This window comes from Epinephelus moara, chromosome 20, assembly GCF_006386435.1.
Source record: "Epinephelus moara isolate mb chromosome 20, YSFRI_EMoa_1.0, whole genome shotgun sequence".
NCBI lineage: Eukaryota > Metazoa > Chordata > Actinopteri > Perciformes > Serranidae > Epinephelus > Epinephelus moara.
In genome coordinates, this window is record NC_065525.1 from 14,299,987 (window position 1) to 14,317,661 (window position 17,675).

Genomic DNA, 17,675 nt, shown 5'->3' on the forward strand with positions numbered 1-17,675 from the left:
AATCGTGCTAATGATGTATAAAAGTTTAGTAAAGCGCATCAATGAGCACGGTCAGCCATCATGTGGCTGCAGCAGGTGCCTCCATTTACACCGGAAAAAGCCGACAAGCTACGAACGCTCACGAACTCTGGTTTCTTAGCAACCAGTGTGTTTAACTCATCGCCGTGGGACTGGAGTGCGTTTCAAGTTTAACACCGCACACTTTACTTACTAATTTGAAGCCGAAATGTTTAACATTGACTTACTGTCAGACCGTGTCGCTAAGGCGAGTCTGCAGAGGCGTCGTAACAAAGAGACTGAAAGACGAGAGAGGATTTTTAACGACAAAGAGAGGACGATAGGGGTAAGCTAACATTTGTATCGGTGTACCGTTAATGCTAACTACATGATGCTAACTCGTAATGTACTGTTATAAACCGGCTTTTAACTGTGCTGTCATGCCCGTTGTGTCTTTTAAAGGTTGACAAGGAAGCATTAAACATGCAAATGAAAGAAAGGGAGAAAAGAGAAAGGGCTGAAAAAGAGGAACAAAAAGCTTATGGTGAGTTAAACGTCTTTTACTAATGCTTAATGATTGCCAGTGAGTATGGTGTCCTGGAGGGGACAATTTATCACAGCGAATATAACCTATAATGTCCTTTCACTCACTGATAGAAAGCAGAAGCTAATCATAATCATCCATACAGATATTACTGCCACTACTTAGTGTTTTATGATATTATTAGACAGTCATAATTTATATTGAAGTGCATTGTGATGTGTGTCTCTTTCCATACAGATGCTGATATGCTCCATAACAGCAAAGTAGCTTGCCTCCTCCACAACAGACAAGAGAAGGAGAAGCGTGTAATGGAAAAGGCCATTGTAAACTTCCGGCATCAGTACCAGCAGCCTTGGACTCAGCGGGAGTTTGACCTGAACGATCCAGACCGCTGTAGGAAAACAGACCCAGGTGACGCACAGATGATCCTTCCTGGCCTGGTGGGCGAGGACCCGGGCAGTGAGAGCAGGCGGCAGAGACAGAGGGAGCAGCTCAGAGAGTGGCTCATCCAGCAGCAGAGCGAGAGAGCAGCAGAAAGGCAACAACAAAAGCTGGAGGGTAGGTTTGACTGATCCCATACAGGATACAGATAATCAGTTCACACACACGCACTTCATGTTCTTCTTTTACTGTTCTTTAGAGGAGCAATATGACCAAAGCAGAGAAGACATGGACAGCAAAGCTCTGCAGCTTCAGAGTATTGAGATGGAGAGGAGAAAAGCAGCAACTATAGCCACTAAAGAGTACAATCTGGCCAAGGTAGGTCACAACTGCTAATTAAAACTGAACAGCGTCTATTTCGCTGAGATTTTAATTTTTAAAAGACATTGAAATGGAATCTGAGGTGCAGTAATGACACTTTCAGTCACCCTCACCTTTTTGCTGGGTCTGCATGGGCCAAGATTGAAGAGAAGCGTCGTCAGGAAGGAGAACAGATGACAAGTGCAGATGTCGAGCCCACCCTGGGCATGGTGGGAGTGCCCGGTCTTTGTCCCAGCAGTGATAGGAGAGCCCCTCCGGAGAGTCTGCAGCAGGTCGTCCAGTTCCAGAAACATCAGATAGAGGAGAGAAAGGTAAAGCAGGAACAAAATGACACTGAAAACACACACTCTTTTTTGATCATTTAAAAAGCTGTTCACTGATCGTCTGTCCGTTATCTGTGCATCTGTAGAGGATAGAACTAGAGAAAAAGCAAGAAGAGGAGCAATATGATCGCGTCCGCCTGGCCTCAGCTCGCACAGCTCTGCTGATAGAGCGGCAGCAGGCGAGACTGAACAAGCAGCTGAGACGACACCTGGACAGCACCAACGTCAAGCTGGCTGAGACACACAAACAGCAGTCAGTAGCTTCACTCACTCACACGGTATATCCAAGCACATGAAAAACTACTGTCTCACTCTGTGTGTGTCTGACCTGGTGTCATTTTAAGGAAGCCCGACATTGAGAGAGGAGGCATTGACAACAGCTTCTTCTCCAAATTCAACACCTGCAGCAGATGATGGATGGATGGACGACTGGCTCATTACAGTGGATAATTATAGATAATGGTGCTACACGAGAAGAACGCTGAATAAACTGAAGCACACCGTAAATCAACAGTTGTCTTTAATCGTGTCAAATTTAAATTCAGCAGTTCACAACATTCAAATTCGCCTGGATGATGCTGTTCACATGAATGATAGTCTGCTTCTGAGTTATTTCTTCTTAGGGAGTGTTTTCTCATAGATTACATAAAATGTGTGTACATCAGCAAAAGCTCAGATGTGCCATTTTCTATATACATGCTAAAAATCCAAAAAATGACATTCAGGTAAAAATCCTGTAAAAGTATGTAAAAAAAAAATATATACAGTCTTTCAAGCCCACAGGATTCAACAGCCTTTTTAACAAGCCATATAATACACTCTTAAAAAGCACAAGCAACCACAAACACACTTCAAAGAGAAATCAAACAACATTTAGCACCTCAAGTAGTTAACAATGCTGTCTGGCACTGTTACCGTCCCCAAAAACAAAGGCAACATGTTCCTTAAAGTGCAAATACATCAAAAACTCTTAATGAGAACAGACGAAACAAAATGTCTTTGAAACTATTTCATGTGCGCAGTTCAGATAATCCCCCTAAATTTTATGAGACATACAGCATATCAGGCCTGTTTCAATATCTCTAGTTTATTCCCTGTGAATAGCCGACTCCACCTTGCGGCAGTGTGGAACAATTGGCGTTTTCACAGCAGATGTGAAGTGGTGAATGTAGGGAAAGCTAAGGGACAAATTGATTCTTAGATGCATTGCAGTTCTCTCTTGAAAGATTCTTGATGCAAAAAAGTAAATAATCGGAAATTTAAAAGCCAATTCTCAACATTAAGTTCACCTGTAATAATTTTGGAAGACCAGGTTGTACGTTCCTAACAGCTGAACAAAGTGGATGGTGAAATGTAATGGATGTAAATGTGCGTTGTGTTTATGTTCTAAGCTGGGCTGTTTCTTCAGTTTTGGTAAGGATCACTAAGTGTGAGCAACCACAGTTAGATACAGACCGACTGGCACTTCCTGGTTTAAAAAGTTAAAGTTGTTGCCATTAGTTACTACCTTTATAATAATAACAGCTAATGGAAGTAAATCCATCAGTTTATATCACTTACGGCTTGTTACAAATATGCTGCACTTTAAGAGTATCAAGTAGTCACAGAGCGAGAAAAAAATCATGTATAGAAATAAACAGATGCATCGATTATCATTTTAAAATCACATCGTACTGCTCTGAATCAGTATTAAATCCTAACATGGAAAAGCACAGGTGTTATTTAAAACACTAGGATATTCAGTCATCATTTCCGTCATTATCCCATGTCAAATTGTGACAATATCTGACCCCAAACTAGCTCTGCTGTCTCGTATTTCCTGCTACCACAATCCTGCTTACCTGCCCAGCACTGTTTTCCACATTTTACATTCACATTTATACATTACAAGGTGGTCCTTTCTCAAAGGAAGCATCAAGGCATTTCAAGATTGCCCTACGGACAATCCCAGTTTCTATCTAAAAAACATTCTCAGAGACAAACTTATCCCATCTCCTCTGCCACAGATCCAGGGCTTTGTCCTGTTGCTTTGGAGTCAATGAACTGTACCTGAAAGACACACAGGGAGATGTCAGTGAGCCGTCTGCTCAGGCATGTGAGCACTTACACATTTCCTGTCATCTCAGCTGACACCCACCTAATAGAGTTTATGGCCAGCTGTTTGAGGGAGCCTAGATGGAAGCTAATCCCACCAAAGCCCACAAAAGCTTCATAGAAGTCATAAGAGAGTCCAGTGGCACCGAACATGGCAGGGTCATCAGAGCTGATGACCAGTGGGTGGTTCTCTAACATCAGTGCAGCTGCTGGGTGGTTTCGCATATCATTTACTAGCTTCATCACCTGAACGTGGACAAGAAAGGAGATATCTGTTAATAAGATGTCGGATCAATTCAATTACAGCCATGTTGTCTCTTAGGATTTTAAGTATTCTTATTGCACAGTATGGTTCACTGGATGATCGTGTACCTGGTTGGAGATGGGACACACTTCCAGAGCCACCCCTTGCTTTCTGGATAGGTCTTTGGCCACTGGGTGTCGGAGGAGAGCAAAGCCATGGCCAATACGGGAGGTGTTAAACAAGAGAGCATCCAACAGGTTCTGGTCCACCTCCGTACCCTCCAGATCTACGTGTAGTAGAGAGAAATCAAATGCATGTTATTTGCATAAAGTGTGGTGGTTCTAAAGTGCATAAAGTGTGGTGGTTCTAAAATTACTAATTTATTCCTTTCCCTAAATTTCCATTCAAACAAAAAACAGCTCGTAATGATAAAAATGTGAGAAAACAAAGTAGGATGGACTGACAGTGAAGTCCAGGCTTTACTGTAAGGCACAGAAGTCACGCTGCCATACCAACCACCAGCTGGCATACTTCACTTAAGTGTTTCCATTGGTGATGCAAATATGAATAGCCAAAAAAAAGCCCTTGAAGGTGTGTAGTTCTCGGGGAAGCTATCCAGTGGGCAGTTCCTCTCATGGAGTCCCCAGAACAGAGCGCTTCTGTCTGAAAATGCCTAACGTCAACAGTGTGAAAATACATGTAATTCTTTTTTCATTTGACTAAAAAGGTGGCCATGGTAATCCTCACAAACTACACTTCCCCTCTGAGTGATAAATACAACATTCAAACACTACACCTGATTTTGTTCTTTGCTAAGAACTATGTTTATCTTTGATGAGATAAGTTTAATAATTCCCCAACAATCCTGTAGTAGCCTGTTTGTTCTTAGAATTTGCACAATAGTTAGACATTAACATAAGTTATTGTTACGCTTCAGATCTTACAGTATTTTACACACAAGGCACGAGCATCCAGACAAAGCTGATACCCTTATTCTTAACCCTTTTGAGCCACACACTGTGTAACACTGTAGCTGTATGAACAGGATGCTTATGAGCTCACCGGTCTCTCCAGCATGGAAAAAGAAAGGAAGCGCCACCCCTCTCTCTGCTGGCAGTGACAAGGCATCTCTAAAGTACCACAGGGGTCTGCCACTGTCCTCGCGGCCCACCTGTACACAGAGAGAAAAAGTGAACACCTTTTTCAACAAACAGAGACGCCATGCTATTACATTAAACATGTTTAAGTAATATTTGCCTTCACTGATTCAAAACTGTTGCCAGAGCTTATATTTTTACTGCTTGTATTCTAAGTGAAACTAAAAATCAAACTGTCAGTACAAACACTTCCCACTCAGTGTTATGCATGCAATGACTGCTGCGTCTCACCAGGTCAAAACCAGCCATGATATCGGGGAAGTCTTTCTGGAGCTTCATAGCCTTCTCCACAGTTCTGGCCATCACAGATGCATTTACTCCTCTGAAGCACACAGTACGGTGTGAGATCAACGATCATATCAACATCCTCTCATGTCTGCTAGTGAGCCAGTAAGCCATTGAGACTGATAAGTAAGATCTATGGAAAGGGAAGTCACCTATGGATTGTGAAGATGATTCTTGCTCCAAAGAAGTCTGGGTGGTCTGCTATGAACTGTTTGGTGACTTCCTGGTAGGTCTTCAGAGTCCAGGCTGTGTCATGAGTGCTGCCGTCCAACTCATATATCTGAGTAACACAAAAAAAACAACTTCTACATAACTGTGTTAAATTAACAGACAAATGAATGCACTGACACACTAGGCAAGACATTAGTGTACCTCTGGGAGTAAAGCTCGCAGCTCCAGGTACATGACGTTGTCCACGTAGAACTCGGTGAGACCTTGGTAGTAATAGTCTCTGAACACAGGAGCGTATGTCACCAGTCCCCACAGTGCAAGGAAGGTCTCCTCAAACTTAGCCCATATCACATCCTGACTGGGGTACACCGTTTCTGGATCCTGATCAGTGACAAGCGTCATGTTGGCCATTATGCTGAGGGTGTAAATATGAAGACACGGTTGTGATCAGATGATCTGCGTCGCTTTGGGTCCATTTACCATCGTGCTGAGAGCTTTATTTCTTAACATTTCTATATAGGAGACCTTGAACTTTCTGGAAACCACTACTTTCTTAACATTGTGATTCACTCTTGGGTTTCTCTTTAAGCAGTTAATAATATAATTTTACAGGACCTTTAAATACACACTGTAACATGTTAAACCTAGCTCCAAATCAATCTGCTATCCTGCTCATCAGGAACTCACCTGTTATCGAGATCTGTGACATTGATCATCTTGGCCCTGAGGTGTTCCAGCAGGGTCCAGGCAGAGCACTGTGGCAGAGCTTTGGGCTCTTTGGACGAGAAGATGAATCTGATGGACTTGTTGTCGGTGACGCACATGTAGCAGTGGGGCCGATAGGTCACGTTCTTCACAAGCCACTCCACGTCTACCATGGCCAAGTCATGGATATGGAGAGCTCCACCTGAAATAATGAATTACAGAATTATAAGGAAATAAAGAACGGAGATATGTAGTACAAGTCTGATTCAGTGTTTATTGTAAACAGATCAGGTTAATCTGTGATTTTCAGGAGATTAGGAGTGAAAAATGTTTTGTAGACATATGGTATACACCAAAACTACGGACTTATTGTCTCATAAAGAATACCTACAGTGTGGAGCCTTATGTGAAGTATACTCTAAACAAAAGACAAAGATCCCTGAGTGCACAGTTGCGCTCAGGAACGATACCATTAACCTCAGAGACTGGAAGGTTTAACACCACCCCAGACAAGGACAGAAGTTGAGAATGATTTCTTGTTTTACTGTCCAGAATATGAAGACATAAGGAATGTATTTTTCAGACTGAACATACCTTTAGGCATCTTCTGGAGCAGGCTGAAGATGGGACTGGCCTTTATGAGGTCCTTCGCTTTAAAGAAGTGCAAAGCAGGAGGAAATTCTGCTCTCACCATCTCCTCCTGCTTCATCTTAAGCAGGACAGCGTCCAGCCGCTTCTCTGCATCAGTCAACACCACCTGCCCACCTGTCTGCATGGAGGCCTCCAGCTTTATGAGGGCCTCTCTCAGCCTGGGGTCTGGGATGGACAGGACACTGGTCAAGTGGTACAAGAAGAGCAGACAGGCCACAGCCGCGTGGGGGCGCTGTAGTAAAACTGCCATGGTCCTGAGAGTGTGTGGAGCTGCGAGAGAAAAACATTAACAGCGATAAAGTGACACCAACCTCACAGAGAAGTTCAGAAAGCCTGTTTCAGGAACCGAAAGCAGCTGGTCTGTGCAAGCTGAGGTAAAAAATGAACTTTAAATTTCCAACGTCGGCAGGAATAAAGAAAGAAATGACGAGGTGTCTGCTCCTCTGCATCATTTCCACCATGTTTACATGTTAAACAGACTTTTATTACAAGTCCATAACTAAATACATGACAAGAACATTAACGCACATCTTCAAGTGAATGACTCGTGTGCAAAACTGTAGGAAAATGAACTAACAAGGCTTTTTTAACACTTGCAGCTCAGTGTGCTAATCTGAGAAGGGGCAAGTCTGACTTGTTTTGCTCAACAGACATCGACACATGAAAACCAGTAAACGTTACATTACCTTAATTTAATCTCAGCCGTGTATAGTCGTGTGAAATGTAAAATGTTGTCCCTAAACGCAACACAATTGGTAGCTCTGCTGGTGCCCCGACAGCTGACGACGGTTTTGTAAACAGTCAGTTGAGAGTCACTAAAAAAAACAAGAGGACCACGGTGAAACCTACTCGAAGTTGTCAGCTTGAAATACGCGTATGCCTTTCTCAAATAACTTCCTTTATTACAGCAGCGTCACACAAATAAACAAGCTAGCAAACAAAAGGAGCTAAAGCTACGGTGGGGTCTGTCTATTGATGTGTTTGGAGTGTTTTTTCCCGTGTTCCGCCTGTCAGAGAAACCGTCCTCTAAGCCCCGCCGTTACCCCGCTCTGATTGGCTAAAATTTAACCTTGATAATCATGTGATTGGTGGAGGATAGTTATATAAACATCAATCTGCAAACCACAGATTAGGGAATAAATGTCCAAATAATGTTGGTTTATCATGGAGATGAATATGTCTCAACGTTATTTGTGTGAACAGATTTACAATCCGTGTGTTAATGTTTAATTTGTAAATATAAAACACCATCCACAAATACAAAAAAGATTTGTAAACTCAAAAAACTGGTGTGCAAAAATTAAACACAAATTCCACAAAGTATCTGTTAATATATTTAATTAATTTACAAATGAATGAAAAGCAGTTGTGAATATCTTCCTAACATTTACAACTATGGATAGATATTTGTGAGTCCAGCTTTTATTTTTTTAATCTCAATTCTTGCAGATTTGCATTTAAGGAACAGTCTTAATTATTGTTATTATTATTATTATCATTATTATTATTATTATTATTATTATTATACATAGTATTAGTGGAATTTGTGTATTTGTAGATCTGATTTATATTTGCATATTTTTTGAGTTAACAAATCTTTTTTTGTAATAATGAAAAATGTTTTACATTTACAGATTACACATTTACACACGGATTGTTATCTGCTCACAGAAATAATAATGAGACAAATTTATCTCCACAGTTTATGGATTGTTTTCGTTTTTGAAATACATGTTTATCAGATTATACAAACTGTAAAATTACTGCGCTTTGGCAATGATTTTCATTAAAAAAAATGAATAAAATTAAATAAATAATTTGAATAGAAAACATGTATCAACTAACTAATGATTGAGCATGTTTCTATTTCAAACATGCACAAATATTAAACAAAAAAAACTAGATAAAGTATGAAATATAAGAGCCGTAAGATGTAAAACACAACAAATAGAGCCGTCCATCCAGTTACAGTGACACAAAGATGAGACACAGCTGTTACCCAGTGTTAATAAATAATATATTATTTTAGATGGATAACTATTTTTTTTTCTTCAAATAAAACAGTATTATAAAATGGAAGGAATAACAGCTTAAAAAAGCCATATACATAACACCTGACAAAGACTAAATTGCAGACATTTGTCAATAAGTATTTTTTACATTGGTGGAGAAGTTGTTTTGATAATTTTCCTCAAAGGTTTCTCTTTGGTTTAATTTGGTTTGACTGAAATCATTCAAGGGCGGCACGGTGGTATGGTGGTTAGCACTGTCGCCTCACAGCAAGAAGGTTGCCGGTTCGATCCCGGGTGTGGGAGCCCTTCTGTGTGGAGTTTGCATGTTCTCCCCGTGTCAGCGTGGGTTCTCTCCGGGCACTCCGGCTTCCTCCCACAGTCCACAGACATGCAGATTGGGGACTAGGTTAATTGGTGACTCTAAATTGTCCGTAGGTGTGAATGTGAGTGTGAATGGTTGTCTGTCTCTATGTGTCAGCCCTGCGATAGTCTGGCGACCTGTCCAGGGTGTACCCTGCCTCTCGCCCGATGTCAGCTGGGATAGGCTCCAGCCCCCCCGCGACCCTCAAGAGGATGAAGCGGTTAGAAGATGAATGAATGAATGAAATCATTCAAGTACCTTTTATAAAACACAAACATATTTTTGTCAGGGATGGAATGATGAAGTCCTACACTTATTTCCCTCCTTGTCTGTTATCTTTCCACAGTCTTTACTACATAATTTTTACTATTAAACTTTTTGTTTACTGTTAAATATTGTCTTGCATTCACACTTTCAGAATTTAGTTATACAACCTGTTTACTTAGGCTCAATTAAAGTATCTTGTTTACATGCCTCCTCTGATTTGTTTCCCTTTTTTTCACCACTGCCAAGTTTGTCCTAATTAGGTCTGAACCACAGAATTTACTTGTTTGTTTAAAAGCAGCCCCTTGAAGGAAGCCTGGGGAGCCTCGCTGCTTTATCTTACACTGACGTCACATCACATCACTGACTCCTGCAGACATGAGAGGGGTCACACAAAGCAGCACACAATCTGTGGAGGGTGTTCGTCAAGAGGATAAGCACTAATTGAAGGCGATGGTGTGAGGCGCTTCAATAGATTAATGCATTGTCTTGCATTGGCCCTCTTGTTTTGTCTGTTTGCATTTCATTACTTTTAGCCTTTCAGCTTCTTTAACGGATTATAGATACATGCCCCATTACTATGGGATGGCATGGCCTGGTTTTATGTCTCTTTCCTCACAGCAGTGTTTATTTAAGCACAATGGAGAAAAATCCATTGATCTGCTGTTATAGTGATGTAACTATGAGTTTATTTTTATCCCTTATGATATGATTTTTATAAATCAACAATGATAAAACTGAGTCCTGTTCAGGAAAAGTGATTTATTTCTAAGAAATGTACAGTATAGAAAATACTCCGTTCCATTTCCAAAATAATCTATGTCAGTCAGATAAGAACATGTAAACGTCACTTAAAAATTAAAACGTACAGGTCTTTTTTTTCAATGCCACCATGCTACTGAGGTAAAAGACGACTGCTTAAAAACAACAAAAACGACATCGAGAAAAAAAAGAAACATACACCACATTTATATTAAAACAAGTCCAAAAATGTACAAAAATTCTTAAAAGAGAAAATAAATATGATTCACATTTAATCACGTCTAAATGGTTTTCACTAGTGCAGAGAGATGACGGCAGAGTAAAAGTGAGAGATGAACGCACACTTCCGATCGTCTGGTGTCTTTTCTACGCACCAGAAACACGCACACACAACTTCTGTACAGCATAAGACAATTTCACAACCTCAGACCTTTAAAATCAACACTGTCCTTCATACATAAGACAGCACGAGTCGAGTGAACACACAACCTCCAGAGGAGCCCTATTAGGCCCACTAAATATTCAGACAATTCCCTATTTTAACAAAATAGCAAGTCTTGTGTGACACATTTAGAAAATTGTCACAGCTTCTAGCACTTTCCTATTCTGTCATCCTTCCTCAAATATTTCCTTAGAGTACCTCAGTACTAAGGAACATAGTAAACCCTTAATGCTGCCAAACTCTGTGTGGTCTATTACAGACCCTATACTGGAATACTGCCTACTGTGTCTAGCTCAACAACCTTTAGGCAGGAAGGCATGCAATCTGTACAACCAAAGACCAATTTACAGAGTCCCATGTCAGACATGTGTTGTAATATTGTCTATCTTACTCCTTTAAAAAAAATTGAGGATGAAAGTGCTGTCCCGTTAAAAAGATAGTGTACACTTTCAAAGATTGCTTCTTTTACAGAACACCTGTCAATGTCAATGGGCACCATAATTTGACACAGCAATCTGTGACTAACCAAGATGGTCATGTATTGTAAGGCCATTTCGTTGTCAGTTCTGTAAGTCTACAAACTAAAAGTGGTGCTAAAATCATCGGCTGGTCGTTAAATGTTGACCCACAGGAGTCTGGCAGGGCAGGAGAGGAAGTTGGAGGGACTCAGTAGACGCCATCGACTGGCTAAGATGAGGTAGATTCATTTGCTGCCATCACTAAACTGAACAAGTGGGGCTCATAGGTGCAACATGGATATGATAAGGTGTAGGGTGCGGGACAAAAACCTCCAAAGTCCACATCAGTTGTGATAAAAATACATTGGTTGCACTTAAAAATGTATCAGAAGAAAGCCCAAATTAACTGTGATGATGAATGGTATGACACCAGATCAACAGGAATGTAGAATAACTCATATTTGATCCATCAACTTTGATGAAAATGAAAAAAAGGGTTTCATGGGGGAAAAGTCCGATTAGTTGGCAGTGCGATAAGCCGCATATTAAGGACAATGAATAAAGACCCTTGAAAGTTCAGTTCTTCACATGAGGTGGATTGATTTGCCACAGTTGCAGTCCCATTTTCTTTATGCTGCTCTTCCTTAAAATAATGCAGAAAAATACCCGTATATAGAAACTGTACACCCTGAGGATACGTTTAGTATTGACATGGGGAAGAGGAAGCACTCAAAGAAGTAACCATGCAAAGGGCAGCACTGTGAACGAACGAAGGAAGTACACATTTTAACGTGGAATGCAACAAATGTCACAGTTGAAAACAACAGCGGACTTGATGTGTTTGTTCTGTGTTCTGTGCATTTACCAGCTAGCAGGACGTGTCATTTTAAAATTCCCCCATCTGGGACAAGAGGTAAGGATATATTATCATACATATATGTGTTTGACTAAAAATAAGACTATCCAAGGCCACTCAATTCCAGGATGTCCAGACTAACAAAATCCATAGTGCATGACAGAGTTGGGTACAGTCGGATACGATTTGCTGGTCCCTCTCTGCTAGTCGAAGACATTCTTGACAATGAAGGCAGCTTTGAAAGATGCATATACTGTGTGTTTACTCCACAACTAGAGAAACACTGTTGGGTGGAAATGGACAGTGAATGGGCCTTTTTTTTTCAGGACAGTTTAGGCTTCAGACAAATGATCAGTGTTTGTGTCCTTTCACATGCAGCTAATATGCTGTACACACCCTATTATCTACACATTCACTCATACATTCACAAAGGAAACCAAGGCAATTGCAAGGGGCCTGTGAGTTGACTGGGTTAGGGTGACAGTCTCATAGTACCTCCTTTTCTACACCTGAGTTTAAAGATAGGGTTGGAACAGAGAATAGCAGTAAAAACAACAAGAGTCCCTCTTGTCTTCATCACAGTGCTCCTCAGTTCTGTCAGTAGATTAACAGCTCCATCAAACACTGCAGTCGATGGACAAGATAGGCAGGCTGTGTTCTAGGGCCTTTAATACATTAATATTTCCAATGCTCAAAGAGGAGAGGGTTGTCCAGTGTTGTTGAAGGCAGGGTCCTCTGTGTTGAGCAGGTTGGCCTAGTGGTTAAAAAGGCTGCCCTTCTGCTAGTTCAAATGCGCACGTTGGGAAGCAACCATTGTGGTGAAGAGACCTTGAGCAAGACAGTAAATCCCTGCCAGTTCCACAGAGGTTTGTGTGAAGAAGGGCAAGTGAAAAGAGAATTGCTCTCCAGGGCTCAATAAAAGTTCACATTATTATTATCTTAATACCAGCTGCCTGGTTGGATCTTCAAGTTCAGATAGGTAACACAAAGCCAAATGTTCTCGTCCAGTGTAAGAAAATTAGTAAGAGATATACGTGGAGCATCAAGTGTCCCATCTACAGTCAGTATGCCCACATATTCTTCATTTTGGCTCACTGCTTTGTCCAGATGTTCTTTGATAATAACATGCCTGAAAGGAGGAGAAGAACAGTTAGTTGAACATCTACAATTTCAGCATATTTAGGACTGACAAAACATTGCAAAAGCTTGACAGCATCATTGTATCATTTTGAAGGTTTGTTCCCTTTGGATATGCATGAATGCCTTCTGGCAGCTTGTTTAAGTTATTAGAAATAGATACCTACGGCACTGTAAAGAAATATTTACAGAAGGATGATAATATAGGAAATTGCTGGAAGCTGTGAGAAAAAGTTTTAACATATAGTGTAATGTGTCAGAATTATTTTTACTCACTCTGATATGGTATGTGTCACACTCCTTGTTTACTGCTAGGGCCGCCTGGGGCAGCCATCATCTGTTGCCTGTGACGGCAAAAAAGAAAAGTTGTAAACATTGTCATTAACACTTAAAAGGTCAAGTTGCCACTGTTGGGTCAGCAGTATATGTCAAACTAATTTGAGCTTCATAAAGGTTGTGTTCCTTGTCCTAATAGATAAATCATATCAACACTTCATGGGTTTAAGAAGAAACTTTCGGCCCAGAGAAAATACAAAATGTATATCAAATAATAACAGCAGCTTGCAGTTTACAGTTTAGTTTGACTGTGAAACAAACAAAAGCAAGTGTAAAAGTGTGTAGCTCAAAATTAAAATACTGATAAGAGAGAGTAACAATATAATGTTGTAAATGCAAAAGACTGGAACAATCATTTTACCCTGGATGTACGAAGTGTTCTGGTGCCAGGCCTCTCTGCTGAATCATCATGCCCTGGAAGTGCCCAGCAGGCCGGGGGTGTCTGTACATGGCCATGCGTGTCTGACCCGGTGAGTAAGGCAGCTGCTGGGGTCGCTGCAGAGCCTCCATCAGGTGTGGATGAGGTCTTTGGGTGGCATAGCGTCCGGGATCTGGGTACGGGTGGCCAGGGTAAGGGGCTCTGTTGCCATCTCCACGAGTCTGAAACATCATATGGGGTGGAGGAACGCCACCTCGCTGCATCCCAGGGTGCACGGCACGTGGATCGTACATGAAGCCAGACACCATGTGTGCAGCAGAGGCGGGAGGTTGATGTTGAGGTGGCTGGGTGCTACGGCGGCGGGCAGCTGCATTATGGCTGTCGAGGTCCAGGATTTCTTTAGGGCTCTCAGGTTGCTCTGAGCTCTCTGTACGAGCCTGCTTTGCTGGGCTGCCACCACTGCTACATCCGCTGGCCTGCTCCCTGCTTTCACTCTTCCTCTCCTCTGGGCCTCCAGGGTGTGGCCCTACATCTGGCGCAGGGCCAGGGGACATCAAACTAGCACTACTGGAGCCCTCAGAGCCCAGTGGGGACATACTGCTCTCCTTTAACTGACCGTTGCCTCTGGCACTTGCTACAGGTAGGTAGGCGTTGGGCGGCATCGGTTGACGAGGCTGATAATGAGACCGATGCCACTCCTCTGAAGGATAACTCCCTCTGCTGTTGGCCTGGTTATGGGCTTGAGCTTGTGGATGGGGTTGTGGGTAGTAGTGTTGCTGCTGGAACTGATGAGGTGGGTACATGTTGGGGTGGGCCTGAGGGTGCTGTTGGCCTGGCGAGTGGTAGGAGTAGGCAGTCCCTCCCTGCTGGTGGTAGGTGGGGTGCTGAGCATGATTGTGGAGGGGGTTCATGACCTGGTTGTGATAAGGGTGGTGAGCAGAAGGAGGCATGGGTCGGGTCATCTGTGTCTGGCTGTAGTGTGGATGTGGATGGTTCCCCATGCCATACGGACCCATGGCTCCATTTACCTGGCCTTGGGACTGAGGAGGCATGGCTGGATTGTGAGCGGGTGCTGGCCCTCTCTGAGCCTGCATACCTGGGTTACTACCCACCAGCTGGGTTTGATGGTGATTGGGGCTAAAAGCCTGGTGTTTATAAATACCATTTGGAGGCCCAGATTTCATCATGTGCTGTGGAGGAACGGCACTGCCGTCTGTGTCCGGTCTACTAGTAGGCTCACTCGGTCTTTGATCTCCATGGTCAGCTGGGCTAGGCTGGGAGGGTAACAGTGGGGTAGGATGACTGGGTGGCAAAGAGGTGAGAGGAGCTGGCTGAGGAGGTCCAGGCTGGGCTCCTTGTGTGGCACTCTGTGGCATCCCATGCATGGGGCTGCTCTGTGTGGGGCGTTGTGGAGAGATGTTTTGGGAGAGGTGATGAGGGGGTAGTTGCTGTGTGCTCTGGGTCATCTGCTGGGGAGAGCTTTGAGGGTGGCATTGGGGAGGGGTACTCTGGGTTGCCTGAGGTTGCTGCTGTTTTTGGATGTTCTGCTGATGTTCACTTGGCCGATGTGCATTCTGCATGTGTGACAAGTTGTTCTCAGACATTGGCTGAGTGGAGCTCTGAGATGCTGAAACATGTAGTGGCGGTACGTTCTGGTGAAGAAGTGCGGGGCTCTGAGCGTTTTGCTGTGGACTGTTCTGTGTATGCTGTGGGTAGTTGGGGTGTTTGGGATCAGTGGAGACGTTGGTACTTGTGTTGACGTGGGATGAAACCGTTGTGGCACTAATGTGATGAATGGGACGGTGGCCATCTCCCTCCTGCTTGTGGCTCTCTGTTGCACTCTGTGGGAGCACTGGTCCAGACGGATTCTCCTGTGATCTTTCCGAGTTAGAGGCCGGGGGACTCTTCATTCCCTCTGCTGGGCCTGTGTGGTGTTCTGTGGGGCTGCGGATGGACGGGTGCTCTTGATTCATTGAAACAGTGTTTTTATGTGATGAATCTTTGTCGGAAATGTTGTTGGCAGCCATTTTGTTCTCTGATGTTGAGTCTGTTGAAATACAGAATAATGAAAGGAAAGTTAGCATTAAAAGAATAATGGAAAAGACATTAGCACTGATCAACTATTATTATAAGAACAAGATTGAGTTGATATCACTGCATTATACTGTCAAAGAATATAGAAATAAAAAAAGACGAGGTTTGTGTCACTTTATAATATCTATCCCAACCAATCAAATGAACATTACAAAACAAGCAAATTAAAGATTCACCCATGTCCTGTTTCATTCCTTTAAAATGAGAATGCAAACAAATTGTAAGCTTGCTGGTGAAGCTTACATGACGACATGCCGTCCTTTTTTACCCCTTAAAGCAACCAGCAAAAAATTCGCTCAACTAATGAATATTCAATTTGCCACTTACTGTGAAAAATAATTAAAATCAAATTGCAAAAAGCCCAGAGAGGAAGGGCAAAGATGGGGGCTGTGCTGATTAAATTGAGACACTGCAGTATAGAAAGAGCACTTGTGTAGGAAAAGGTTAAACTGTGCTCGGGTTCCTCCATGCAGAATATGGACGGCTGGTGAAACACAGAGAGAAGGTCAGGTCTACCTTTGGGCTGCATGTCTGTCTGTTGGGGAGGCTGACTGTCTGGCCCATTGTCTCTAGCAGGACGCAGCAGCTGAACCTCAGGGGCAGGGGGAGGCTGCTGAGAGGGGTGAGCTGGGATGTTGCCAATTCCTGATGGGGGCCCGGGCTGCTGAAAGTTGCCCATGTGCTGATGAGGGGCACCAGCAGGGGGTCCAGAAGAGGCTGACAGCTGCTGCAGGGCCAGCATCTCTGGGCTTTCCAGCATGGAAGCCAAGCGTGTCCTGCCAGAGGAGTCTGGATGTGGAACAGGGGGACGCGAGGACATGGGCCCCGGGGAGCTCACCGCTGCAGACATTTGATACTGGGCATTGGGAGGAGGGTGGGGGTATCCAGCAGCTTCCGGCCATGGTTTATGCCCCACTGGAGGAGGGACTCCCCCGTAACTAAAGTTGCGCTGGTTCACCATGTTGGGATCTTGCATGCGCATCCCGTTGGGTCTCTCCTGGTGATTCATACCAGTCCACATGTTGGATAGGCCCATACTGGGAGGCCTCATGCCTGGGTAACTGTGCTGAGGTGGCCCCTCTGGCCCAGGGAATCTGTTGCCCATGGGGTGCATGGTGTGGCCCTCTGGACGGTGGTGGGATGGATACATGCTGGCTTCAGGTGGAGGGCCCGGCTGGAGGCCCATGGGACGTGGGCCCAGAGACGGGCCATGAGTTGGGCCCATGTAGGGGTGCTGCTGCTGGTGTGGAGGCTGCTGCTGGTTAGGATCTGGGACCATGGGATACCTAGGACCCATGTGATGTCCTTCAACCATGCGATGCTAGGGAAAAAGAAATCAAGGTGTTGTGATCAGTGCAAGTGTACATCAGTCCATGTTACCTGCATCAAGTAGACCACACACAGAATAAGGTGGTTCTTCAGTAAAAACTGTAATTTAAACATTATAATTAAGTTTAAAAAGATGTCATTGGTTCTGTATACCTGCATGTTAAAGTTGTGGGGCAAGCGGTTCAAACCGGGATCTCCATGCCTGGGAATGTGACCTGGGTAAGCGAAGCGGGGATCCATGGCCATTCTTTGGCCATACATGTGTGGGCCATGAGGACCAGGGGGACCAGGTGGACCAGGAGGACGACGGAG

General features: G+C 43.4%; 3 protein-coding genes across 5 annotated transcripts in view; 1 reads left to right on the top strand and 2 right to left on the bottom strand.

Moving 5' to 3' along the window:
* Window positions 1-153: 153 nt before the first annotated feature.
* Window positions 154-2,132, top strand: ribc2 (RIB43A domain with coiled-coils 2). The gene is made up of 7 exons (XM_050074035.1): window positions 154-343; window positions 460-541; window positions 779-1,099; window positions 1,182-1,300; window positions 1,444-1,614; window positions 1,713-1,879; window positions 1,971-2,132. Exons 1-7 carry the CDS (start codon window positions 227-229, stop codon window positions 2,038-2,040), a joined length of 1,047 nt encoding a protein of 348 aa, XP_049929992.1. The 5' UTR covers window positions 154-226; the 3' UTR covers window positions 2,041-2,132.
* On the bottom strand, window positions 2,130-7,947 carry ada2a (adenosine deaminase 2a). Of its 2 annotated transcripts, none has more exons than XM_050074033.1 (10): window positions 7,620-7,947; window positions 6,877-7,203; window positions 6,265-6,484; window positions 5,779-5,992; window positions 5,559-5,686; window positions 5,353-5,443; window positions 5,027-5,135; window positions 4,093-4,250; window positions 3,764-3,966; window positions 2,130-3,675 (listed from the first exon to the last, which is right to left on the bottom strand). In XM_050074033.1, the coding sequence occupies exons 2-10, from the start codon at window positions 7,181-7,183 to the stop codon at window positions 3,585-3,587; spliced, it is 1,521 nt and encodes a 506-aa protein (XP_049929990.1). In that variant the 5' UTR covers window positions 7,184-7,203; window positions 7,620-7,947; the 3' UTR covers window positions 2,130-3,584. The 2 variants fall into 2 exon arrangements, with proteins under 2 accessions (XP_049929990.1, XP_049929991.1); XM_050074034.1 differs by lacking the exon at window positions 7,620-7,947 and having other exon boundaries at window positions 6,877-6,948; window positions 6,995-7,051.
* A 2,367-nt stretch (window positions 7,948-10,314) lies between these two features.
* Window positions 10,315-17,675, bottom strand: part of LOC126408470 (chromatin remodeling regulator CECR2) — a 46,883-nt gene continuing 39,522 nt past the window's right edge. For both annotated transcript variants that reach the window (XM_050074028.1, XM_050074027.1), the window contains exons 15-19: window positions 17,517-17,675; window positions 16,551-17,355; window positions 13,923-15,987; window positions 13,502-13,569; window positions 10,315-13,217 (exon numbers count right to left, since the gene is read on the bottom strand). In XM_050074028.1, coding sequence (XP_049929985.1) covers window positions 13,518-13,569; window positions 13,923-15,987; window positions 16,551-17,355; window positions 17,517-17,675 — 3,081 coding nt within the window. In that variant the 3' untranslated portion in view covers window positions 10,315-13,217; window positions 13,502-13,517. The remainder of the gene's footprint in view (window positions 13,218-13,501; window positions 13,570-13,922; window positions 15,988-16,550; window positions 17,356-17,516) is intronic.

Bases quoted from the DNA above. Each gene is read 5' to 3' on its own strand.
- ribc2 (XM_050074035.1), top strand. From the start codon at position 227: ATGTTTAACATTGACTTACTGTCAGACCGTGTCGCTAAGGCGAGTCTG. The intron at 344-459 runs GTAAGCTAACAT...TGTCTTTTAAAG, and splicing joins ACAAAGAGAGGACGATAGGG to GTTGACAAGGAAGCATTAAA. The intron at 1,615-1,712 runs GTAAAGCAGGAA...GTGCATCTGTAG, and splicing joins ATCAGATAGAGGAGAGAAAG to AGGATAGAACTAGAGAAAAA.
- ada2a (XM_050074033.1), bottom strand. From the start codon at position 7,183: ATGGCAGTTTTACTACAGCGCCCCCACGCGGCTGTGGCCTGTCTGCTC. The intron at 4,251-5,026 runs GTGAGCTCATAA...TACTACACGTAG, and splicing joins TTTCCATGCTGGAGAGACCG to ATCTGGAGGGTACGGAGGTG. The intron at 3,967-4,092 runs GTACACGATCAT...GTCCACGTTCAG, and splicing joins TGTGTCCCATCTCCAACCAG to GTGATGAAGCTAGTAAATGA.